This window comes from Frieseomelitta varia, unplaced genomic scaffold, assembly GCF_011392965.1.
Source record: "Frieseomelitta varia isolate USP_RPSP 00005682 unplaced genomic scaffold, Fvar_1.2 scaffold_140, whole genome shotgun sequence".
Lineage (NCBI taxonomy): Eukaryota > Metazoa > Arthropoda > Insecta > Hymenoptera > Apidae > Frieseomelitta > Frieseomelitta varia.
Genome location: NW_025109084.1, coordinates 1025565 through 1046748, shown reverse-complemented (window position 1 = coordinate 1046748; position 21184 = coordinate 1025565). Strand labels below are relative to the sequence as shown.

The 21184-nt window shown below is 39.4% G+C and overlaps 2 protein-coding genes across 2 annotated transcripts in view; one reads left to right on the top strand and one right to left on the bottom strand.

Moving 5' to 3' along the window:
* LOC122532504 (zinc finger protein chinmo-like) overlaps positions 1 to 21184 on the bottom strand; it is a 69846-nt gene that overhangs the window by 17965 nt on the left and 30697 nt on the right. The window lies entirely within an intron of this gene.
* LOC122532548 lies at positions 11817 to 12518 on the top strand. Its single transcript, XM_043661387.1, has 2 exons — positions 11817 to 11851; positions 12028 to 12518. Exons 1-2 carry the CDS (start codon positions 11847 to 11849, stop codon positions 12395 to 12397), a joined length of 375 nt encoding a protein of 124 aa, XP_043517322.1. The 5' UTR covers positions 11817 to 11846; the 3' UTR covers positions 12398 to 12518.

Below are 21184 nucleotides of genomic sequence, written 5' to 3'. Positions count from 1 at the left end.
GTGTACGTAGTAAGATAATGCGGCTTCGTAAAAAAACAACGTACCATATCAATCGTACGTAAGAGCTTACATAATATGCTCGTGTGCGCTCGCGATCTTTGAAGCTTTCGCTCCCGTTTCGAAATTCCCCTTCGTCACATTTGCCTCGTAGACCATCGGTCTGCGAAAAAATGAAAATTAATCTCGTTCTGACGCGGTAAACTACATTTGAAAATAAATAAAAATTTCGAGAATCTGTCGACCATGAGCGGAAAATAAGGCTCCGTCGTACTCTTGCGAGTACGTGCGTGTTTCTGAAACGATGGGAAATAAATGTTGATACAAGGAAGAACGGAGGAATTTCGGCGGAGAGAAGCTTCACGAGATCCACGCTCGTACCCTGTTCTCTCTCAGGGTATAACAGCAGGAGAATAATTCCGACACTAACCGGACAAGTAGCAGCGGCTGTACGGAATGTACAGGTGTTATCCTATCAGTGGTCTCTCTCAGTGTTCCCTGTGTTTTGTATGCGTCCTTATAAAAAACGATGAGGTAGTACTGTCATACGTATCGTCATTTGGCAGAATACAACGCGGATACGATTCCGTCCGCGATTTTGTAATCGTATTTTAAAAAAATAAAAAAATAATTCAAAAAAAAGAGAGAGAGAGAGATTATGCAAAAAGAACGAAATGGAAATGTAAAAAAGGAACACATGGAACGCGAACAAGAAAATACGGGAAAGAATACACGAGACAACGAAAACAGGGAGGAAACGAAACAATTTCACTTGACTAATATATCCTAAGGTCTCTTTAAATACTAAATAATTCTCTATTAACTATTGTCTTTGATACCTTCAATAAGGTAGGCGTATCGTTGTGAGATTAACTCTCGTTAAACTTTGATTTCCCTCTGTAACGTAACAAACAAGCGAGAAGTGTGGAGGAAAAGAAACGTGTGGAAGGAGAAGATAGACTGGTGGAGATGGGGGTTACAGAACGATAACAAAAAAGGAGATTATAATTATAATAATTGAAAGAAAGAAAAAAAAAAGAAAAGAAAGAAAGAAGAACGAGGAAGAAACAGCTGGGTGTCTGTGGCAGTGGAGAAAGAAAGAAAGAAAAAAAAAAAATATATAGAAATCTGTAATATAAAACGCGTGAAATACTGCAACAAGTAATATCGTGGTGCCATCCTGACTAGGAGTATCTATATATCTATCTATAGGTTAAATCGTTAATAATAAACTATTGCATTGATCACATTCTATACAACCGGTATCTAGCAATTATCCCCTATGCTCTCTTGTTCGTCCTGGTCTATTGGTTCAATAATATATCACCTATTAATATATATCCGCGGGCTATTGCTTCGGACAAAAGTCCGTTATTTAAACATTGTAAACAGGTAACAAAGTGGTAGTGATTGTTAGACGTGACGTTTCGTCACGTTTACGATCTTTCCAAGCGAATGCGAATGATTCTTCATCGATCAGGTAATCGAACGTACTCGCTGAGAAACCTTGGGTCTCAGTATCGATAGTAAGTAGTACGTGGAACGGGCCTGACATTTTTTTTTTTTTTTTTTACGAATTCCCTCGTTCGCGTATAATAATAATAATAACGACAAAGACCAAGCGTCTCTTGGTCACGTGGTTACGTTACAGCGCGTTCAGAGTGATATAAAAAAAGAAAAGAGAGACGACGCTCTTAGAAAAAGAAAAGATCAGTTCTTTTCTATGTATCTTAACGATTATTGCTTATTATTTCTCTCGTGTTCGGCATTTGTACGCATTCACCAAGAAGAATCTTACACACGTGGTCTATACGATATATTTAATATACGATAACTCGACAGCCTGTCCGTTTCTCTGTCATTTGTAGTCAATAATCTCATAAATTCTTTATAAAACGACGGTATATCTGTACAAAAGGAAGAAAGAAACGTAAAGGTGATAGAAAGATGGGTAGTATGCGTCGGTGTCAGGTTGTTACTTTGTCTCTCTCTTCCGGATATGTGTGCAATGTTTTCACGGATAAATAACGTGTGTGTGTATGTGTGTGTGTGTAATGTCTTTCTATCGTCGATTTCATACGTGGAGATTGCGTAGAAAAATAACGGAAACTCGATTATCTGTCGCGATTCTGAGTAGAAAAATTGCATGGTCGAGAAAATGCGATTCGATTTGTGCGTTTTTTTTTTTTTCTTTTCCTTTCTTTGCGTGTTCTCGATATATGTTTGGCACTAACGCGTATGTAAAACGTGTTTAATGTAATACGTTAAATTAAGATTCGGATATATCACCCGTGTATTGACCCTAGGCTCTCGACGTCAACAGCAATAATAGTACCAGTGTTATTTCTCCGCGATAGAATCGGTAAAGTATCAATATACAATAACAGCGTTTCAAATGCATTGTGATTCGGTATAATCAGTTCGATAATCCTTAATAATTCATTCGGTAACATGCTCGTAACTATCGAATAAAGTAAGGTAGCGGCAGTAAGTAAAAACGCTTCATTCATTTAAACCTATTTCTCGCAACAGCGCTTGCACCGTTTCGCTCATATGCTCGGTATATTTATATTTATACTATATATATTCGTCCTATATATATCCGTATTCGTACGACTCCTTGAAACGATCCTGATCGTTCATATGAGGAGTCGTCGAAAAAATATGATGAAAAATTATATATATATATTTNATATATATATATATATATATATATATATATATATATATATATATATATATATATATATATATATATATATATATATATATAAACCTATAAAGCAAAAGGACGAAAAAAAGAAAAAAATAAAAATAAATCGAGAACTATGCAATACGATTCACCTGAGATATGCGTCTTTTTTCTTCTTCTTTTTCTTCTTCTTGTAATCTACTCTTTTGACATTGTGAATCTGCGTTTCAACGTGCCTTCAATTATTCGCGATTTCTTTCTTTTCGAACCTCGGTTTCGATCTTTCGGCGTTACGCTTGTCTCTAGTTTCCCTACCTTTTATCGCGTTCTTTTTAAAAAGTGTATTTCTTCAGTTTTTTTTTTTCTTCTTCTTCTTTCTATAGTTAATAACTCTTACTCGACGTTGCACTTTCATTGACTAGTTTTGTGATTATCCAGCGTTATCTCGCGAATGTGTCCGAGGCGCGGCGAGCTATCATCCCTCTTAATCCCACCCCTAAGTTACCCACTCGTACCTCTTAGTTACGCGAGCAATCGGACGTCGACGTTTTTCCAAGCATCGCTCTTCTATCTTCATCCTGCTTCTTTCATTTTCCCTCATCTTCCTCAATCTTCGTTCTTCCTCTCCTCCTCTCTCGTGATCCGATCACCGGGACAATTTTCCTACTTCACCCTTGGTCAACACCCACCGTCGCATCCGAGCGCGCGCCGCCGTCTATCCTCCGCAACATATCCCAAGAAACAGGAAAACGCGCGACACCTACTCTCGCAAGGACGTGCGCCAAGAGCGTGCGATCGCCAGAGCAACTTCAATCCCCTTGAATCGTGACAAAATGAACGAACGAAAATCGAGAAGAATCGGTTTAAAAGTCCTGCTTTCGTCGAGCCTTCGAGTACGAATCCATGACGTGACCGCGATCTAACCATCTAAATTCCTCTTATTCCTCTCTCTCTCTCTCTCTCTCTCTCTCTCTATCTATCTCTCTGTATCGGCAACTCGGAAACGATACGGAAAGCCTACGATCTCGACACGGCTCGGGGATGAGTCGCACGGCGGAACACACGCGGCTGGCGTGTAATTGACAACTATTATAGAATGGCCGAGACGAGGCGCAGCGGGTCGTCCGGCGGGTCGTTTCCTTTGTCGACCCAGCGGACAAAGACTCGGCTGACTTCCGGCAACGGAAACGTTGTCAATCGCAGCGTTGGCGACCGTTCGAAACGGAGGGAACGTTTTCAGTCCCGAGGGCCACTCGGATGCTGCACGGGATTGGGACGGGGTGTTGACCGACACTGGCGTATCGTGCCACTCGCGGGTAACTCGAGTAGACCACCGGGCTGGCTGTCTTCGACGTCATCGCGGCGGCAGCCGCGACGACAACGACGAAGACGACGACGACGACGACGATGACGACGACGATAACGACGACGACGACGACGACAGGGACGCCGTTACTGCGGCACCGAGTCCGACATCGAGTGGTTCGACTGTTGAAACGCCTTCAGATTGAGCTCGGCTTTGTGCTCCCGTGCGATGTGCCGTCTGACCGTGTTGTTCCGCGTGAACGTCCGCGAGCAGAACGGGCACGGCACTCTGATCCCCTGGTGACGCTGTCGTATGTGGGCGCGCAGGTTCGTCTCGTAGCCGTACAGTTTCTCGCAGAACGGGCACTTCAGTTTCTTGCCTGAAAAACCAGGAAAATTCGCGCACTGTTAATCATTTGTGGGAAAAAGAACAATGTAGGATAGGCAATGACACGGGAAAGGGGCCAGAACTTTCTCTAGTGCCCAACAATTGTAACCAAATGTCTCAAGTGGCTGTAGCGAAAGTTAGGCCTGGGACCTGCGATTGTTCATTCTAGCCTTCCAGGTCTAGCACTTAAATATTATTATTAATATTGAGGGTATGGTTGCGTTTGTGTGCGTGTATGTATGTACGAACGACGAATATTTTGTGCAGATAAGAAAGAAGTCAGAGTTGCGAGTCTTGAGTAAGCGAATAACGAGTTTAGCGTGTAAACGTTAGCGATAAAGAGAAAATAGTGCTAATCTTCATCTTATAATCACCATTAAACAAAATTCTTATTTTTAACTGTAAATAAACAACCTTTTTGTACCAAAATTCCTACAGTAATAATGATGCAAAGAGCGAAACCAAAGATGGGGTGTTGAAAAGATAAAAAACTATATTTATATGCAAGAGCATTTTCATTTTATATATATCACATTATTTATATGTTATATATATCACATGTTGTTTTATGTGGTTTTTCTTTTGTTTCGTTTATGTTTAGTTTACTCTATTCTATTTTATAATGAGCAAAATTATTATGTGATAAGTAGCTCAGTTAAGTATTGTCATAGTTAGATTACTGCCAGAAGTAAGTTGAAAGATTTTGTATTAGAAGATCAGTATTATATCCATTAATTAATTAGCAATTGTGTTTAAGCAGAAGGTGTGCAGTATATATGGAGGATGAGAATATGAAAACAATAAAAATCTATCTGTTAATCCTTTGCCCTGTTAACTTATTTACGAAGAATCACTTCAAATAAAATGATATAGCATTGAAAATAATTCAAATGGTATTTAACACGAAATTTTGTTGATTATATCTTTCTAATATACAATTCTAATGTAATATACTATTTCTAATATATAATTTAAAAACGTGTATCGCAGGCTCGCTAGAAGGAGTATAATATACAAGAGTTAATGATATATGTACACAGTATCCTCCACCATTTTTTACACTTTCGTAAGAAGCAATAAAAAGTCCAGTTTACGTGAATTATTCTGAATTACAACTGACTCAAAATTTCTTCTTTCTGAAATTCTTTTCGTTCTTCTTACGTCGTTACTATAGCTTTCAGTCTAGGCGGTCTGTTCAGTTATTATCACGTCATACAATGCCGAATTCACACGTTCGTTATAATTATCGGCAAATTATAAAATGAGAAGTTAGCTAGATTTAAGTCCCTTCAGAAGAGACAGTTGAATGCAAGGACAGTTGAATGCGTGAAATCGTCGCAAAGACGACGAGGATTTATATATAATAGCGATTTATATATCATCGGTCACGAATCGGAGGAGCCACAAACAGCGTGACTATTCTCCTTAGGCTACCGGTGGAACCGGTTGTTAAATGTTAGAAACTACCATGCTCTTAACTTTGTCCGGTTTCCTCAGAATTTTTACGAGAGAGATCGCCCGACGAAACCATGCGAGTAAATGAACTATCGTCGAGAGCGATTTAATAATAATTACACATTTACAATTATCCGGAGTTCTCGGAACAGAATTTCGTAAAATGAATAGCGGTAGAGCGTTTGGTTTTGAATCTTCCTCCAGGGAAGGCTTTTGTGGAATCTGAATAATTTCCGGTTTAATCTGACCATCTAATTTGATAGATCTGCTGTATTTGATAGATATGATGTATTATATAAAACAGTGGCTGCAGAAACGAGTATTTCTCTTAGAAGACACATTTCCTTTTTATAAAGTGTATTATGTCTTTTCGATATGAAAAATTCCTTTAAACACGTCATCTAAATATTTTAATATTTTGTTGAATATTGTTGCAAATTTTATTATTCGTGTATTGTATTCCAATATTTGTACAATGGTACAACGTCCATTCACCTATCCTTGAACTTATACTCTTCGCTTTGTTAACACTAGAACTATCAAGGACCAAAGCATCGAATTTTGAGCAGAGATGTTAAAGTGAAAAAAATCGAATAACGATAGAACACACAAACTTTTGTTCGTGTGTTTTATAAAAAATCATTTAAACCTCTGATAATAAACTATTTTGCATCTGTAATATATTTAAAAAAAAAACATTAGGAATTAGTCATTTTGACCACTCCTAGTAGTTCTAGCGTAGATAAAGAACAGTGATTCAACGTTTGACCAATAACGAAAAGTAGAGACGAGGTTAAATCTGCTTCTACAAAATCTGAAAATTATCCATATAAAATTCATATATTTATTCATACAAATCCCACTCGTAGCTGGCGAACTTCTAAACTGAAAATTTTTTTAATTTTGTACGAACAACATTCACTCTTTTGACGTCGAGACTCTCCAAGAGAATAAAATCCTCGTGAAAATTCTCTAGCGATTCGCGAGAAAAATGTCGCCAAGGGCCGAGAGATCGAGGTGGGCGCGCGATCGTCGCGAATGGCGCTCGTGCACGCGTCTGGTAGCGTGGCTCGATCTTCTTTTCGGCGGGTTAAAAATAGAGACGGGCCATACTAGAAAAAGTAAACGGGAGGCCGCGGGGCTCGATTTCGTGCAGCTGACTATGAAATTCACGAAGGATCGCTGCCCGAAGACAAAGGCGGGACCGAGCAAGCAACGTTCTCCGCGCGGAATTGGCTCCGAGTGGGGAGTAGAAAAATGCGTGCGGATCGAGGACAGAAGCCGATGGTGTCAGGGAAGAAGGGCGAACGGACCTTTGACTGACAGAGCAAAGAGAACGTTAGAATAACAAGGATGATCTTGGTGTGTTGGAAGGTGGCTGGAGGGAGAATCGAATCCTGTTACATCTTTTGGCCTACTTTGGACACGGTCCGACTTGGTTTTAGTCCGAGAATCTAATTGATCTTTTAACGACAGTACTTCGATCGTGTGTTTCCAAATTGTACAAACTGTTGGAACGAAAAGAAATGTTGAAACAAACCAACCCAGGAAGGAAGAAAGGGAATTACTAGGAAAAAGGGTAGAGAGCAAGATGAAAGTGAAGGTAACAAAAAAGGGGAAAAAGAGGAAGGACGGAGAGATAGACAGGGACGAGAAAAAATTAAAAGGGCAGAAGATGAGACGGGGAAAAAGAGGAAACAAAAGGAAAAAGTATGGGAGAAAAAAAGGAGAAAGGGGAAACGAGAAGCAGGTATATGGAGAAAGAGCCCGCGGGGTAGGTACGCCCCTGAGACACGCAGAAACGAAAAACGGTGATGTCGGCGTTTAAGAAGCGAGAACGCCCGCTTCCGCGAAAGGCCACGCCATCTGCCTTGCCAAGAAATTTTCGGATTTCGCGTGTATCGACGATTATTACGGGACATCATCATCTGCCTCGGTCCCACCGCCCCTTAGGAAATTTATCCGGGAATGGAGCCCAGCGTGGTTAACCTGCCCGCGTGTTTTCATGCTTAGGCGACCGATTAAATTGCAAAGAATTCAGACTCCTTCATAGAATAAGTACGACGGTTTGCAGTTGACAGATCTCTCGTGCCTTAGCCACTTCTTCGCTTATTTCTTTTTTCTTTCTTTTTTCTTTTTCTCGAATCTCCTCCCGCCGGAACGGTGGTTTCACGCTTGACCAACGGTTACTGGAAAAGTTTCGTATCCCTTTGACCTTGCTACGCGTCGTTTAAACGATTGCATTTCCCAATAACGTGAGATCGTTCGATGCAAAATGCAAAATTTGGCAATTTGATGCGAAGAATTTTGAAACATTGAAATACCATTTCTAGCAATGCAGTAGTGTTTCATTCACCTGAATATTGGTTAAAACGTTAAAATTTTTTAATCTGTTAATATACTGATACGTTTTACTTTGAAAATATATAATGACCGAAAGAGAGCAGCAACAGTTTCCTGGCGTGACGATTTACGCGCAGCGACTGCAGTAGATCCAGAAAACGAGCAAGACGCGAAGTAGTACAAGACAGGATTTCGTTATTTCTGATCAGGAAGACAAATAATTCGTTGGCCAGTGCGTGGGGATAAGTCGTGAATAACTGCAAACGAAAAAAGAACTGGCATGCGCTCGATACGCACGTATGTATATTTATATTACGCAACATTACCTCGTTCATACTCGATTAATAACAAAACGTCTATCGGTGCATTCAATTCCAGTACGATTACTCTTCTCGTTAATTTCAACAAAGTTTCCTCCCTACTTGTTTCCATTTTTCACTCATTTTCATTTATTAACAATATTTTTCAGTTCTGCGACAAAGGTGGATAAAGAAACGAACATTAGATTACAATTACCAGTTTCTATCAAATAAAGGAGAAAGAAGTGAAGAAAAGAATCAGAATTAGAGAATCATTTTTCAAAAAAGAAAATATATATATATATATATATATATATATATATATACATAGTTATATGAATTGAAACAAAATTCGAAGATTGTAACGGGATGGACTGCACGTGGAGCGGTGAGACATGCAAAGAATGCAGAAGATCTTCGTAATCTTCGGGAAAAAATTATTTTGAGCGCATAGCCCGGCTACACGTGTAGCAAAGGTTCGTGAAAGGTGACCCTGACACGTGCTTGCAGAATAGTAATATTGTAACGCGGTGATACCAAGTCGTTCGTAACGATATAATGCACGCTAATAAATAATCATATTTTCTTCGGCATCGAGGTCGCTCTCTGAATTAAATAGTTATGAGTTACTCGAACAGCGATTCTTCTTTTCAGGCAATTCAAACTGTACAGTACATAGTTTTATAATTCTGTTAATTTTATAACTATAGTCCGAACTGTACGGTCAGTTTTATAATTGTACACAGTTTCAGTGCGGCTTCACTTGTAACGAGAAATTTACGATCAAGCAGAGGCAAAGTGAACTCACATTCTGCCACATTTAAAATTTAACAACTTTGACTTGATGAAAGTGAAACGAAACGTTTCCATCGTTCCTCCAGAAACCGCCGGACACCGTTTCGAAACGCGTTTTGAAAAGTCTTAGTTATCGCGTCCTCCCGTCCGATCTTGAAATCTTTTAATCCCTAATCTCGCTTCGGATCTCCACGTCACTCGCCGTGAGTTACGAGCACAGTTGGAACATGTGGCTCCGCCACGAGAGCCGAGGCTCGTGTTTCCGTGGATTCTTCGAGCTCCGAGAGGACCCTGGGAGCATCGAGAGCAGAATCGACGAGGAAAACACGAGGTTCTTCCCGACTTGACCTTCGATTGGTCGCGCGTGCTCCAAGGGTCTAGGAAGATGAGGAAATCCCGCAACAGTCCGGTCGGGTCCTTGCGGAGGCTGCAAGGAGGGGAAAATGGAAAGGTTCGGTTACGAAGCGGCCTTCAAGGTCTTGCTCATCCGTTCACCGTTCGCCTGACCCTTTTCCTCCCTTTTCAGCTAAACGAGTAACAGTTGGACTTCATTCAAAAGATTTAATAACTGAAATTTACTTTTTTAGAAAAATAAGAATTTTTTGTTTAATTATTATTATTATTTATTATTTTAGTTATAGTTATTAGTTATTATTTAGAACAATATTAACTACTTCTTATTCAATTCGAATTATAAGTAATTTATTGAATAATAAATTAATATCAAATTTATTTTTATGAAGATAAATTTTTTTTGTACAATTATTTCATAATAATATTATCAGAGGAAGAATTATTTCTAATTTTAAATTTATAACTTTTAATTTAAATTTATTAAAAATTTATAAATACTTTGTTAAGTAACAAAACTAAAGTTTCGATACAGCCCTTTAAATTTATTAAAAATTTATTAAAAATTTTACTCCATTTAAATTTATTAAAAATTTATAAATACTTTGTTAAGTAAATAACTAAAGGCAGCCCTAACCACAGCTCGCGACTCGCGATTTTCTTCCTCTGACTTGATTGTTCCACCGCACTGCCGAAATATCGTCAATCATCAATCGCCAGAATTTTTATCTCGCGTTCATCTGGCAAAAACTTTGTTTCATCGGTCCGCGTGAATTCCTTTGTTGGAGAAAATTAACGACGTTTCCGTTAATTTCTTCCCACGCGCGAAGTTGATGAACATCGAAGTGACATGATTGTGTTCCTATCGAATACACAGAAAATAATCGAACCTCTCGTTTGTGTAATAAAAAGATTGTGCCTGGGGAATAAATTTTAAAGAAAGAAAGACACTTTTGAAAGTAAAAGGGAGATGCATTATTGTTGCAGCTATCGAGTAAAAACGATGAAAATGGATAGATTACGAGCTAAGCGTGAAATGAATCAGATACTCGCCTCGTTATCGTTCGTTTTATTTTCGGCGATATTGTTCTCGATATAAATATTGTCGCAGTCAACATTAAGTGACGCAAATTCTCGACAATGCCAGACTGGGAAACATTGTTACGTGCTTCGTTAGACTGGTCGGCAAACCGATACAACGTGCATTTACTTTTACTTATTAATGAACCTTGTGGAAGACATAAACGATTTTTTAATGCATATTTATATTGCTTCTCTTATAAAATCGTAACATCGTTTCATCGCCATTTTTTATGGCTATAGTTAATTATATCGTTGAAATAAATGGAACATCGAAAACATTCGCGTACGAAGCAAACGAGCATTTTTCTTTATAAGGAGAGTTCGTTTCGTGCTCTTTGAATCAGAAATTCTGCTTCATGACTGACTCGTGCAATACTCTTCTAGATAATAAATAAGATCCTAAATAGACTGATAAACTTCACGTATTAATAAAATCCGAGAAAGGCAAAAATCATTAGCGAAAACACTTAATTTCAAGATTAAGAACGCAGCATGATTCTAAAAACGTCCGAGCAAGTAACCAATCAGGTAGAACCGATCTCAGAAGATTTCGATACTTTTTCCCCACACTCCCACTCTCTTTCTCGTACGTTACAGAGCTTATGTTCGTGTTTCGATGACATAACTCTTCCGAAAACCAAAATAAAGAGGCGCTTTCCGCGGCGCACACGTGCGGTCGCGGATAAAACGAGTCTCCGCTCGGTCTCGTGGGAAATCTACGAATCACTGGGCGAGTCGCTCGATCGAGGGAGTTTCGAGCTCGGCGATGCCTACGATGGAGCTCGAGAAAACGTTTCTCCACGCGAGAATTCCGTGGCGATCGAACCGGAGGAAGAGATGATGTTCGGCGGATGGTAGGAACGGTCAGTCCTTGACACATTTTGCTCGGTGGCGCCAAATTGGTCGTCGACTGGGCGGCACAGCCTTCTGGGCTGATCGTACGGGACCGAATCGGGAACAACGCATAAAAGGAACGAACGAGAAGGGAACCGGGAGTCATTCCAATCTCGATAAGGAGAAATTTATAATACTACTCTGCCGTAGTCGCGTGTGTGTGCGTGAAAAGAATGAAATTAATACATTTTCAGACCGATGGTGTATGATAAAACTCCCTTTGGCACTCGTGCCAAATTACATAATGCAGTAGGTAGTAATTTACTAACATTCTCACAGAAATTATGAACAATGAATATCGTCGTTTCACTAGCGAATATTTGGAAAATATTGAAAGACATGAAAATTAATTTCAGCTTTGTAGATTAAAGGAGGATCCCTCATTCCTTCTTCCACGTTTCGAAATTTGCCATTTTCTCATTCAGTGTTACAGGATCGGCATCAGTATTCGCCGGAGGAGCTTCGTTGAACGGAGGAGCAGCAGAAGAGGAAAGTAGCGGAACGACGAGTAAGAGGGAAAGGAAAATCAATGTCAGGCAACCAGTGCGTTGCAAGGTGAAATCAAAGGAGCCCGGACGAGCCACACAACCCTCCTCTTTCTCCTTGGAAAGAGTGGAAGCCTGGTCGATCCCACTGTCGGCGTCGTCGTTGCAAGGGATGCCAACCCCCCTGTGTAGCCCGGCCGGAGACCAAGAGAAAACCATAACCCGCACAACGGTCCACTTTCGAGACCTCGCTGAATCGGAATATAACTATCGAGCTCTCCCTCCTGGCACCCGACCACTTCCGTGGTGACATGATTTCTCGCGTTCCCGCCTCGTGTTTTGACTCTTCACTCTCGGTTTCACGGGCGACGCTTAAAGACGACCTGCCCCGCGCCTTTACCGAGGCGGCTTGAATTTATTTACCGTCAATCGAGAGTTAAAAACGAGTTCATTATTACACGCGCAGAAAGAAAGGAAAGATACGAAAACTTTTTCTTTTTCTTTTCTTTTTGATTCGAGGTATGTATAAAAAATTTATTATTACGCGATGAATAAAAAGACGATATCGGTTCGAGGAAAAGAGACTATCTTTTCAGAATTTCAGAGAGGAATTGTACGATAAATCAGATATCGTTTGATAATGCACGTATGTATGTACGCGGGATGATCGTTATCGCCAAGTTTTGGGGATTTGTATGTACCCAATAAGTAAAGATGAGTACGGCGTACTGGAGGACCTGGTGCTTTGTTGTCATAAGATAATTAAATTCAAAGAGCTGTGTCGATGAAACGATAGGGAATACGTTTAATCGTATACGTTTAATCAATTAGTCGGGTATAGTCGTACCTCTGTATCTGAAATCAATTATTCTAAAAATTTTTCTTACACTGCGAGCAACTAACACTGCACGTGTATTTACGATTAATATCAGCCGCAAATTGTTCGAATTCAGCGAGCGATAATTCGTTAAACGCGTCAACACAATGTTAATCATCCCCGTAATCGTCACGTAATAACATAGATAAGTGACTTCAGTCGAAAACAAGATTGCGCTTCAATGTTTTATTAACCGTTTGCGCTTAAATTAGATCATCCGCGGAGGAAGTGAGAGAAATTAACCCTACAGAGGATTTACCGCCTTAAAGATATTTTTCAAAAAGCAGGTAATCTTTTATACATGTGACTCGTACTCCATAAAACACGAAATATCAAAGAGAAAAAACATCCGTTCGCTAATATATCTAAACTCGTCGATAACACACCGAAACTACGATAATTCATCCGCTCAATCCTCTCGCCGCTACAACATTCGCGAGTAACCTTGCACCGTGGCAAAACCTGCAAAATTCATTAGCCTCTTCTCTATTGCAATCTGTGGTCTCTCTGTCCAGCAAAGAGAGAAAAGAAGGGAAAAAAGAGAAAAAAGAAAAATATACGAGTTGCGGTGCGAGGCACGAACTCGTCAAAGGCTTGTATATACGTGCACGCGCGGCGTATATACGCTCGGTCCTTGCCGCGTAGTTGTGCACACAAACGGCCGGCGAGCACGCAAACCTTGCGCGTTCACGAACTTTTGGCGGCACGTGCACTCACACAGAGGCAGCCAGGCAGTTGCACACACGCGCGATCGCCCCTGTCCGTGCACGCACGCATTCGTTTTATTGATTGGTGCGTGCCGCGGTAGGCTCGGCGCTACGAATTTCGGTGCCCCGTTACGCGCCTCCAGAATGCATTCCACGATCTGAACCGCTCGTCTAAATTCTAGAACACACCGTCTCCCCTCCTCTCCACTCCCCTGTAAATTTAGAAAATTATTCCCGTCCGAGTGACTGATTGATTGAGACAAAATTTTGCCTGTTCTATGTTGAATTTTGTCGACGAAATTATTTTGATTACGCGCAAGTTAAACAAGCATGCGGAACTGTTCTTGAGGAAGTATCTAAGATCATCTGATCTAGAAAATTTGTTTCGATCATTTCGACTGGTTTGGCTGTTCTAGTGTGATTGAGATATATCGCTCGAAATGGCGAAGTCTTAGAATTCAGAAAATTGTGCAGTAAAAATATAATTCCGTACACTTCATTCTGTTAATGTAGTTAATTTGAAAGGGACGTGTATGATTGTGAATAATTTCTGAATCTCAACGCGGACAGTCATTGAAGTAGTAAATTAAAATTCGAACGAGATCGCAAAGAAAAATTCGTGTTGGTAACGCCCAGCAACTATTCCGCGAGTCGGGAATACCCATTGAAATTTTTACTAACCGGGTACAAAATTACAGGGTCACTCAATTTCCTGGAGAACGTGGATTCGAGGACCGACATAAGTTACACGAGCCCCTTTACGCGTAATTCAATCAATTCCCTTGCGGAACCGTTTCCACTCGAAGCAAACGAGCGAAACGCATCCGAGTTACACGTGTCCTCAAATCCAAAGCTCGCTAAAAATATGCAATCGAAGATTTAATCGTTCCGCAAGCAAAACTGTCTGCGCGTACAAGCGCGAGGAGGCACCAAAATTAGTCATCGGCCGCTGTAAAGGTGAAAAAAGAAAAAAAGAAAAGAAAAAAGAAAAAAGAACGGCAACTTAGTGACACTGTAAACACGGCAGACGATAAAAATAAAAATAGAAAGAAACCTACGGTGAAAAAAAAAAAGGAGCAGGGTAAACCAGCGCAAATCATAATACAAAGACGATGATGTATCGTCGAGGAATCGAAATCGCGTTGGTGATTCTCGATTATCGTGGCTCAACGCGCAAAACGTATTGTATGTAGCGTGTAATTAATAAATTGGTCCCTCACGAAACGAGATAACGCATTCTGTTAGAATAATTTTCAAGCTGCTCGTGCCTCTCTCTCTCTCTCTCTCTCTCTCTCTCTCTCTGTTTTTGAGCGTAGCGGCTAGTTGCATGAAATACGTCGAATTCGACCGACATTACGGAATCGCGGGCGCTGCAGTAAATTTGCACCCACGCCTGGCTGTCGCCCAATTCTACTCCCACCACGCGGCCCAAAAATATACGAGTGTGGCGCGCGCGAATAGCCGTCGCTATCTAGTGGCTACTAATCGAAACTCGCGCAATGCCGCACGCGTTTGATTCATGGAAACACCGCATATATGTAAATTTTGCCTGACTCGCGAATGATTTTAGGTTTGATTAACGCTGGTAGGTTTTATCGGGCCGTTGATAAAAAGAAAAAGTAGAAACAGTTTTAGAACATTTAAAAAAAGTAGAATAGTAGATATTTCGTGTTAAAATTTTGAAAAGCTGTAGAATTTTAAAACTTCGTACAGAAAACAGCTGAAGTGATTGCGTGAAAAAAAGAGAGAGAAAAAATATTGGAACGTTTGAAAAGTAGAATAGATAGTTCATATTAAAATTTTGAGAAGCTGTAGAATTTTAAAAATTCATGCAGAAAACAGCTGAAGTTATTGCGTGAAAAAAAAGGGAGAGAGGAAACATTGGAACATTTAAAAGTAGAATAGTAGATATTTAAAATTTTGGCTGATTAATACTGGTCAATTTTATCGGGTCGTTGATCAAAAGAAAAAGTAGAACAATAGATAGTTCATATTAAAATTTTGAAAAGCTGTAAAATTTTAAAAATTCATACAGAAAACAGCTGAAGTGATTGCGTGAAAAAAAGAGAGAGAAAAAACATTGGAACGTTTGAAAAGTAGAATAGATAGTTCATATTAAAATTTTGAGAAGCTGTAGAATTTTAAAAATTCATGCAGAAAGCAGCTGAAGTTATTGCGTGAAAAAAAAGGGAGAGAGGAAACATTGGAACATTTAAAAGTAGAATAGTAGATATTTAAAATTTTGGCTGATTAATACTGGTCAATTTTATCGGGTCGTTGATCAAAAGAAAAAGTAGAATAGATAGTTCATATTAAAATTTTGAGAAGCTGTAGAATTTTAAAAATTCATGCAGAAAGCAGCTGAAGTGATTGCGTGAAAAAAAGAGAGAGAAAAAACATTGGAACGTTTGAAAAGTAGAATAGTAGATAGTTCGTGTTAAAATTTTAGCTGATCGATACTAATAGATTTTATCGAGCCGCTGATAAAAAAAAAAAAGGTAGAAACATTGCGATATTTAAAAAATTTAGAACAATTACAAAATTTCGGTTTCGAAAATTTTAAAAACTCACACACGGAACAACTGAAGTGATTACGTAGGAAAAAAGGTAGAAAAAAATTTCATGGGAAATTTGCATGGTCCCCGGTTAGGGAAAAAAGGTTTTCAATGGACAAAAAAATTTTGTCAGCGGTACGACCGATGTCACTGCGCGTTCATCTGCATATGAGGTAGAAATCGTGGGTCAGGAACGAAGAGGAACAAGTGTAAAAGAGACAGACGCAGGAAGGGAGAGGACATTGAGGGAAGGACAGCAAAGCAGTCCGAGAAACGGACGGGAATGAGGGGTTGAGGATATTTCAGTGAAGATAGGGTTACTCATTGTGCGTAGGAGGGTAGCGTCAGGAGGCTAGCGCGGCAGTCCGTTGTTTTATTTCTACTTGTCAGAGCGAGAAGCATAGTAATAAAGCTCGCAGAAGGGTCGGGACATACCGTTCTCGTTTTATCACAGCCGTCTTAGCTGGCGAATGACAAAAATTAAAGCTGTTCCTCGCTGCGTCGCGGATTTGCTCGTGTAAACGTTTTCTTGTACAAAGGCAGACGTAAAAGCTCCGATTTAACTCTGGTGTTTCCAGAATTACCAACCAAGATTCTTTGTGAATAGTCGAAATAATTAGGAACATATACCTTGTTGTAAATTTCTTAAGCGGATACTGTAATAACGCGAAGAGGTCAAAGGAAATATTTAAGAATGAGAAATACGTGTATAATTCAAGTACTCTGAAGATTTTTAAAATTTTCGCTCCACTACCTATTTTATCCAACATGATTTAACAAGATCTGTGTAATCAGATACAATACGAATTGCAGGAATCTTGATACTATCGAAAAGGCAAACTCCTAAACAACACTGTTACAATTACACAGGGGATCATCAAGTTTCTTTCATCGTAATTTCACGTCTAAAAATCTCAGCCTCGATCTGTATAAATGCCAATAATTTCAAATCTACCCTGAAATATCTATGTTGGTATGAACCCATTCAATTCGGTGAAAAAAACGAAAAAATATGAGTGTCACTTTTGTCAGATATATCTGGTTTATCAGACTGTATAGTTCGTGCTATAGGCCCTCTAACGGCGTTATCGTGAAATATTTCGTGACCCGAATTTCGGCATTGCACGAGACCCGCTCACCGCCCTATCAGCAACGTCTAACGGTGAATCGTCGTATGAGCGTGTTGCGTGAACGGCGGTGCGTGCGTCCAAACAATACGTGCATCATGATCACGCGTACGGATAAAAAGAAAGGAGAAAGACAAAAACTGAAAAAAAGAACGAAACAGCGACGACGCTCAGGGATTCGCAACTTGCTCTCAATGATTGCTTTTGAAAGTGGCAGACCGAAAGATTGCGGTCTTATCACTGACCAATTGAGTGATTACGTATTCTCTAACCGCCATCGTTACATCGATCTTATACACTACGATAGATACGTGCAATCATTGCAATCTGCGCGATCCAGATAGTACACGTGTCTCGTTTACAGTTTGATCGTTGATTCACGTTGGTGGATGTAGAGTCTCACTTTCAATATGCGATCACTGATTTATTCTGTAATATATGATGTTTGAAATGCCAGGGATTTTGATTTTTAAGATAATGCGTGGACGTTGCCACATTTTTATTGTTTCTGATCGGTCCCGAGGAAAATGGATAAGATTCCTTGCAATCATAAGCTGGATATACACGTCAATTCGAGTTACGGCGATTCTAAATTCTGTCGAACGATACATGTTCTGAGAATGTCTATCATGTCATTTTTTTTTTTTTTTTTCTTAAAATCGAACGTATCTTCACGTTTTATATTACTAGAAAATGGGAGAAATCTGAAAAATCTAAATATGGAATTAAAGAAGGATTTCTGCGACGTTGAAAAGACAGGGAATGAAATTGGACGAATTTGTGAAAGATCCAACGGTTCGAAAGATGTTACGAAAGTAGGCCTGAGTTAAACATATCTTCTCTCGTTCGACGATAATTTGCAGCACGGGAACCGAGAGTCAACCCGAACTTTTCTAACAGTTTCTAAAACACACCAGGGCCGCTTTGGCCATGACACACATAGGAACCAGCCTTTCGCATCCTCTCTTGAAAAAACATCATCCAACGGTCTCTATTCCCATAATTCATTCAAAGCCTCTTACGTTCTATCTTACACGAGAATTTTTGCGGAAAACACAGAATTATTTGACTATTTCGTGAAGGTACATTTATTATCAGATACGTTTTAATTTACACACTTTTCGCTTGTGACATTCGACATAGATCGTGTAATAAATTGAGAAATTCCATTTTACTCTTCGTTGAACAAGTAGGCCAGAAACTCCGTTTCGACGCTCTTAATTAGATAGTTCGTTATTGCATTAGGAGCCACTTTCGTGGCCTAAATACCATAGATCTTATGTTGTGAATGATAATGGTAATACAAACCCGAAGAAACTCGTATATATCTACGTACTATTTTATTGGATACCTAATCTCTAACCAATTAACGCTGATAAAAATTTAAACAATTAATCTCTGATTATTTCTAGCGAAATGATACTATGAACTTCTACCATCTTTCGATTGTTCAGCTACAAATAGCAATGTATAACGCGATATGAACATCAAATCGCAAGAGATTGTATAAAATCTAACAATAGAATTTCATCGACTCGACCGATCTTCAGGATATCGTCGCGTCAAGCAACGATTTCGCTTGACGTTGATGCAACGATTCTGAGCGATTGGAGGTTAAACTTGGTTTCGAGACTCGCGCGTTGCGAGAAAACCAAGAAGGACTAATCGTTTCTAAGAACCCGTGGCCTAAATCTGCTCGCGTTAGATCGACTTTCGAGCCTATATGTAAACCACGAAATCCTCGTGAACTTGAAGAAACAACAAGTCCGAATGAACGCTAACGACTCGTAAAATATGATTTAGAAACTAACGTTTCCTTAACAGCTTAACACCTCGAGTCACACTCGTGGCGGCGCTTGACGATGATTCGAATTATTGTACAAGGAACACGAGCTGCCCTCGTGATACAGTTTTAAATTCCAGAAAACGAGTGCCAAGGAGCGTAATATGACCAACTCTGATCTCTACGAATGTAGAATTAGCTGGATTAGCTTCGACGAATAAATAATAAATGTTCACAATACCGATTTCCTTAATTCGATGTCGAAGTCAATCCCTAAATATAATCGACCTTCCTTTCATCTTTAGTGTAACATTTACTAGGGATTGACGATCGAGCATTTTTTAATCTTTAACAATTTTCGAAAAATATAAACAAAAAGCGTAGAAATTTTTGGCATAAATTCGATACATCAAAAACAAGTGGCTGCTATTTTCATAATTTTTTTCACAAAAATGAAAATGTTGGATCGTCGATCCCTTGAGAATATTGTTTATCTTTGAACTTTTCTTGCCTTTTTGTTGCAACTAATCCTGTTTGGCTGGAATCATGCACACCGATAGGCAATGTAAAAAAAAAAGTTATATAAAAGGATGCCGTTAAAAAGCTAAATAAGAGCTCTCTTTTCCTCTTTTTTTAAAGTTTTTTTGCTTTTTATAGTTCATAATGCGTTAAAATGAACCACAAAATCTCACGTCAATCAAATATGTAGTTTTTTTTTTTACTAGCCCTCCAAAGTATACGTAATTTTTAGACCCGTCATACTGTCTTGTCCCCTTAATTCGACGTCGAAGTCAATCGTCACTAAATATAATCGATCTTCCCCTTCCGTGTCGCTCCGTCGAATCAACAAACAACAAACCGTTAAACATCCTACGCCACTAAGAAATAAGAAAAGAGAGGAAAGGAGAAACTCCTAAAAGAGCAATAACTAGCGTTTAAATAGAACCAGGTGCGGACAGATCGTGTGTCCCCAAGAGTTCTTCCGTCCGAGAACTCCCCTTCAAAAGGCTTAAAACGGAATGTTTAATGTCGTCGAGATTCAGCCGTACGATAATTACCAAAATTCTTTAAATTATTAAACGCGGATCGTTTGTGAACGTTCGCGGACAGAGGACAGTTTCGTGAAACACGGCGAGCCACGTTTGGACGAGCACGAACGCGACGTGGGCCGCGATTCCGCATACAGAATTAATCGTTGGAAACGACGTATTAATGTTTCAGAAAGACGTAACAACGGCGATGGGTGTACTCGGAAATTTCCGGCATTGTTGAGCCTGTGCACATTCGGATGAAACTTTTACGAGGCACGTGCGCGAAATTGCAGCCAACTCGAACAGACAGCAGAGCAATACGCGGTGTAATAAGTAGAAGAGGACAGCGGGAGGAGGACAACGCCACGAAGTAGATGCGGTCGCGATGCATCGATTCGAACGAACGGTATACGGGTACGGTTTCTGGCCCGTTCGTCTATAATTCAGCGTCGCGGCGCGAACAATTCTTTGGGACACGGAAACCTATACGACATTTCTGGTAACGAGAATAATATGATGATAACTCGAACGGCGAAAGGAGCCCGTTGTGCGTTGGAGAGACAACTCCTTGCGTTTGCTCATGCTGCCTCAAATTTGCAATTGTATCGAGCCAGATGATAGGATTTTGTACGAAATTTCTTTGAATATTTCTTTGAATATTAATTAATAATTTCGAGCGAATTTAATTTTAACTAATATGTTGTTCTGTGTAAAATTTGCAATTGTGTCAAGGCAGATGAAAGGATTTTGTACGAAATTTCTTTGAATATTTGATTAATTAATAATTTCGAGTGAATTTAATTTTAACTAATATGTTCTTCTGGGTAAAATTTGCAACTGTGTCAAGGCAGATGATAGGATTTTGTACGAAATTTCTTTGAATATTTGATTAATTAATAATTTCGAATTTAATTTTAACTAATATGTTGTTCTGTGTAAAATTTGCAATTGTGTCAAGGCAGATGAAAGGATTTTGTACGAAATTTCTTTGAATATTTGATTAATTAATAATTTCGA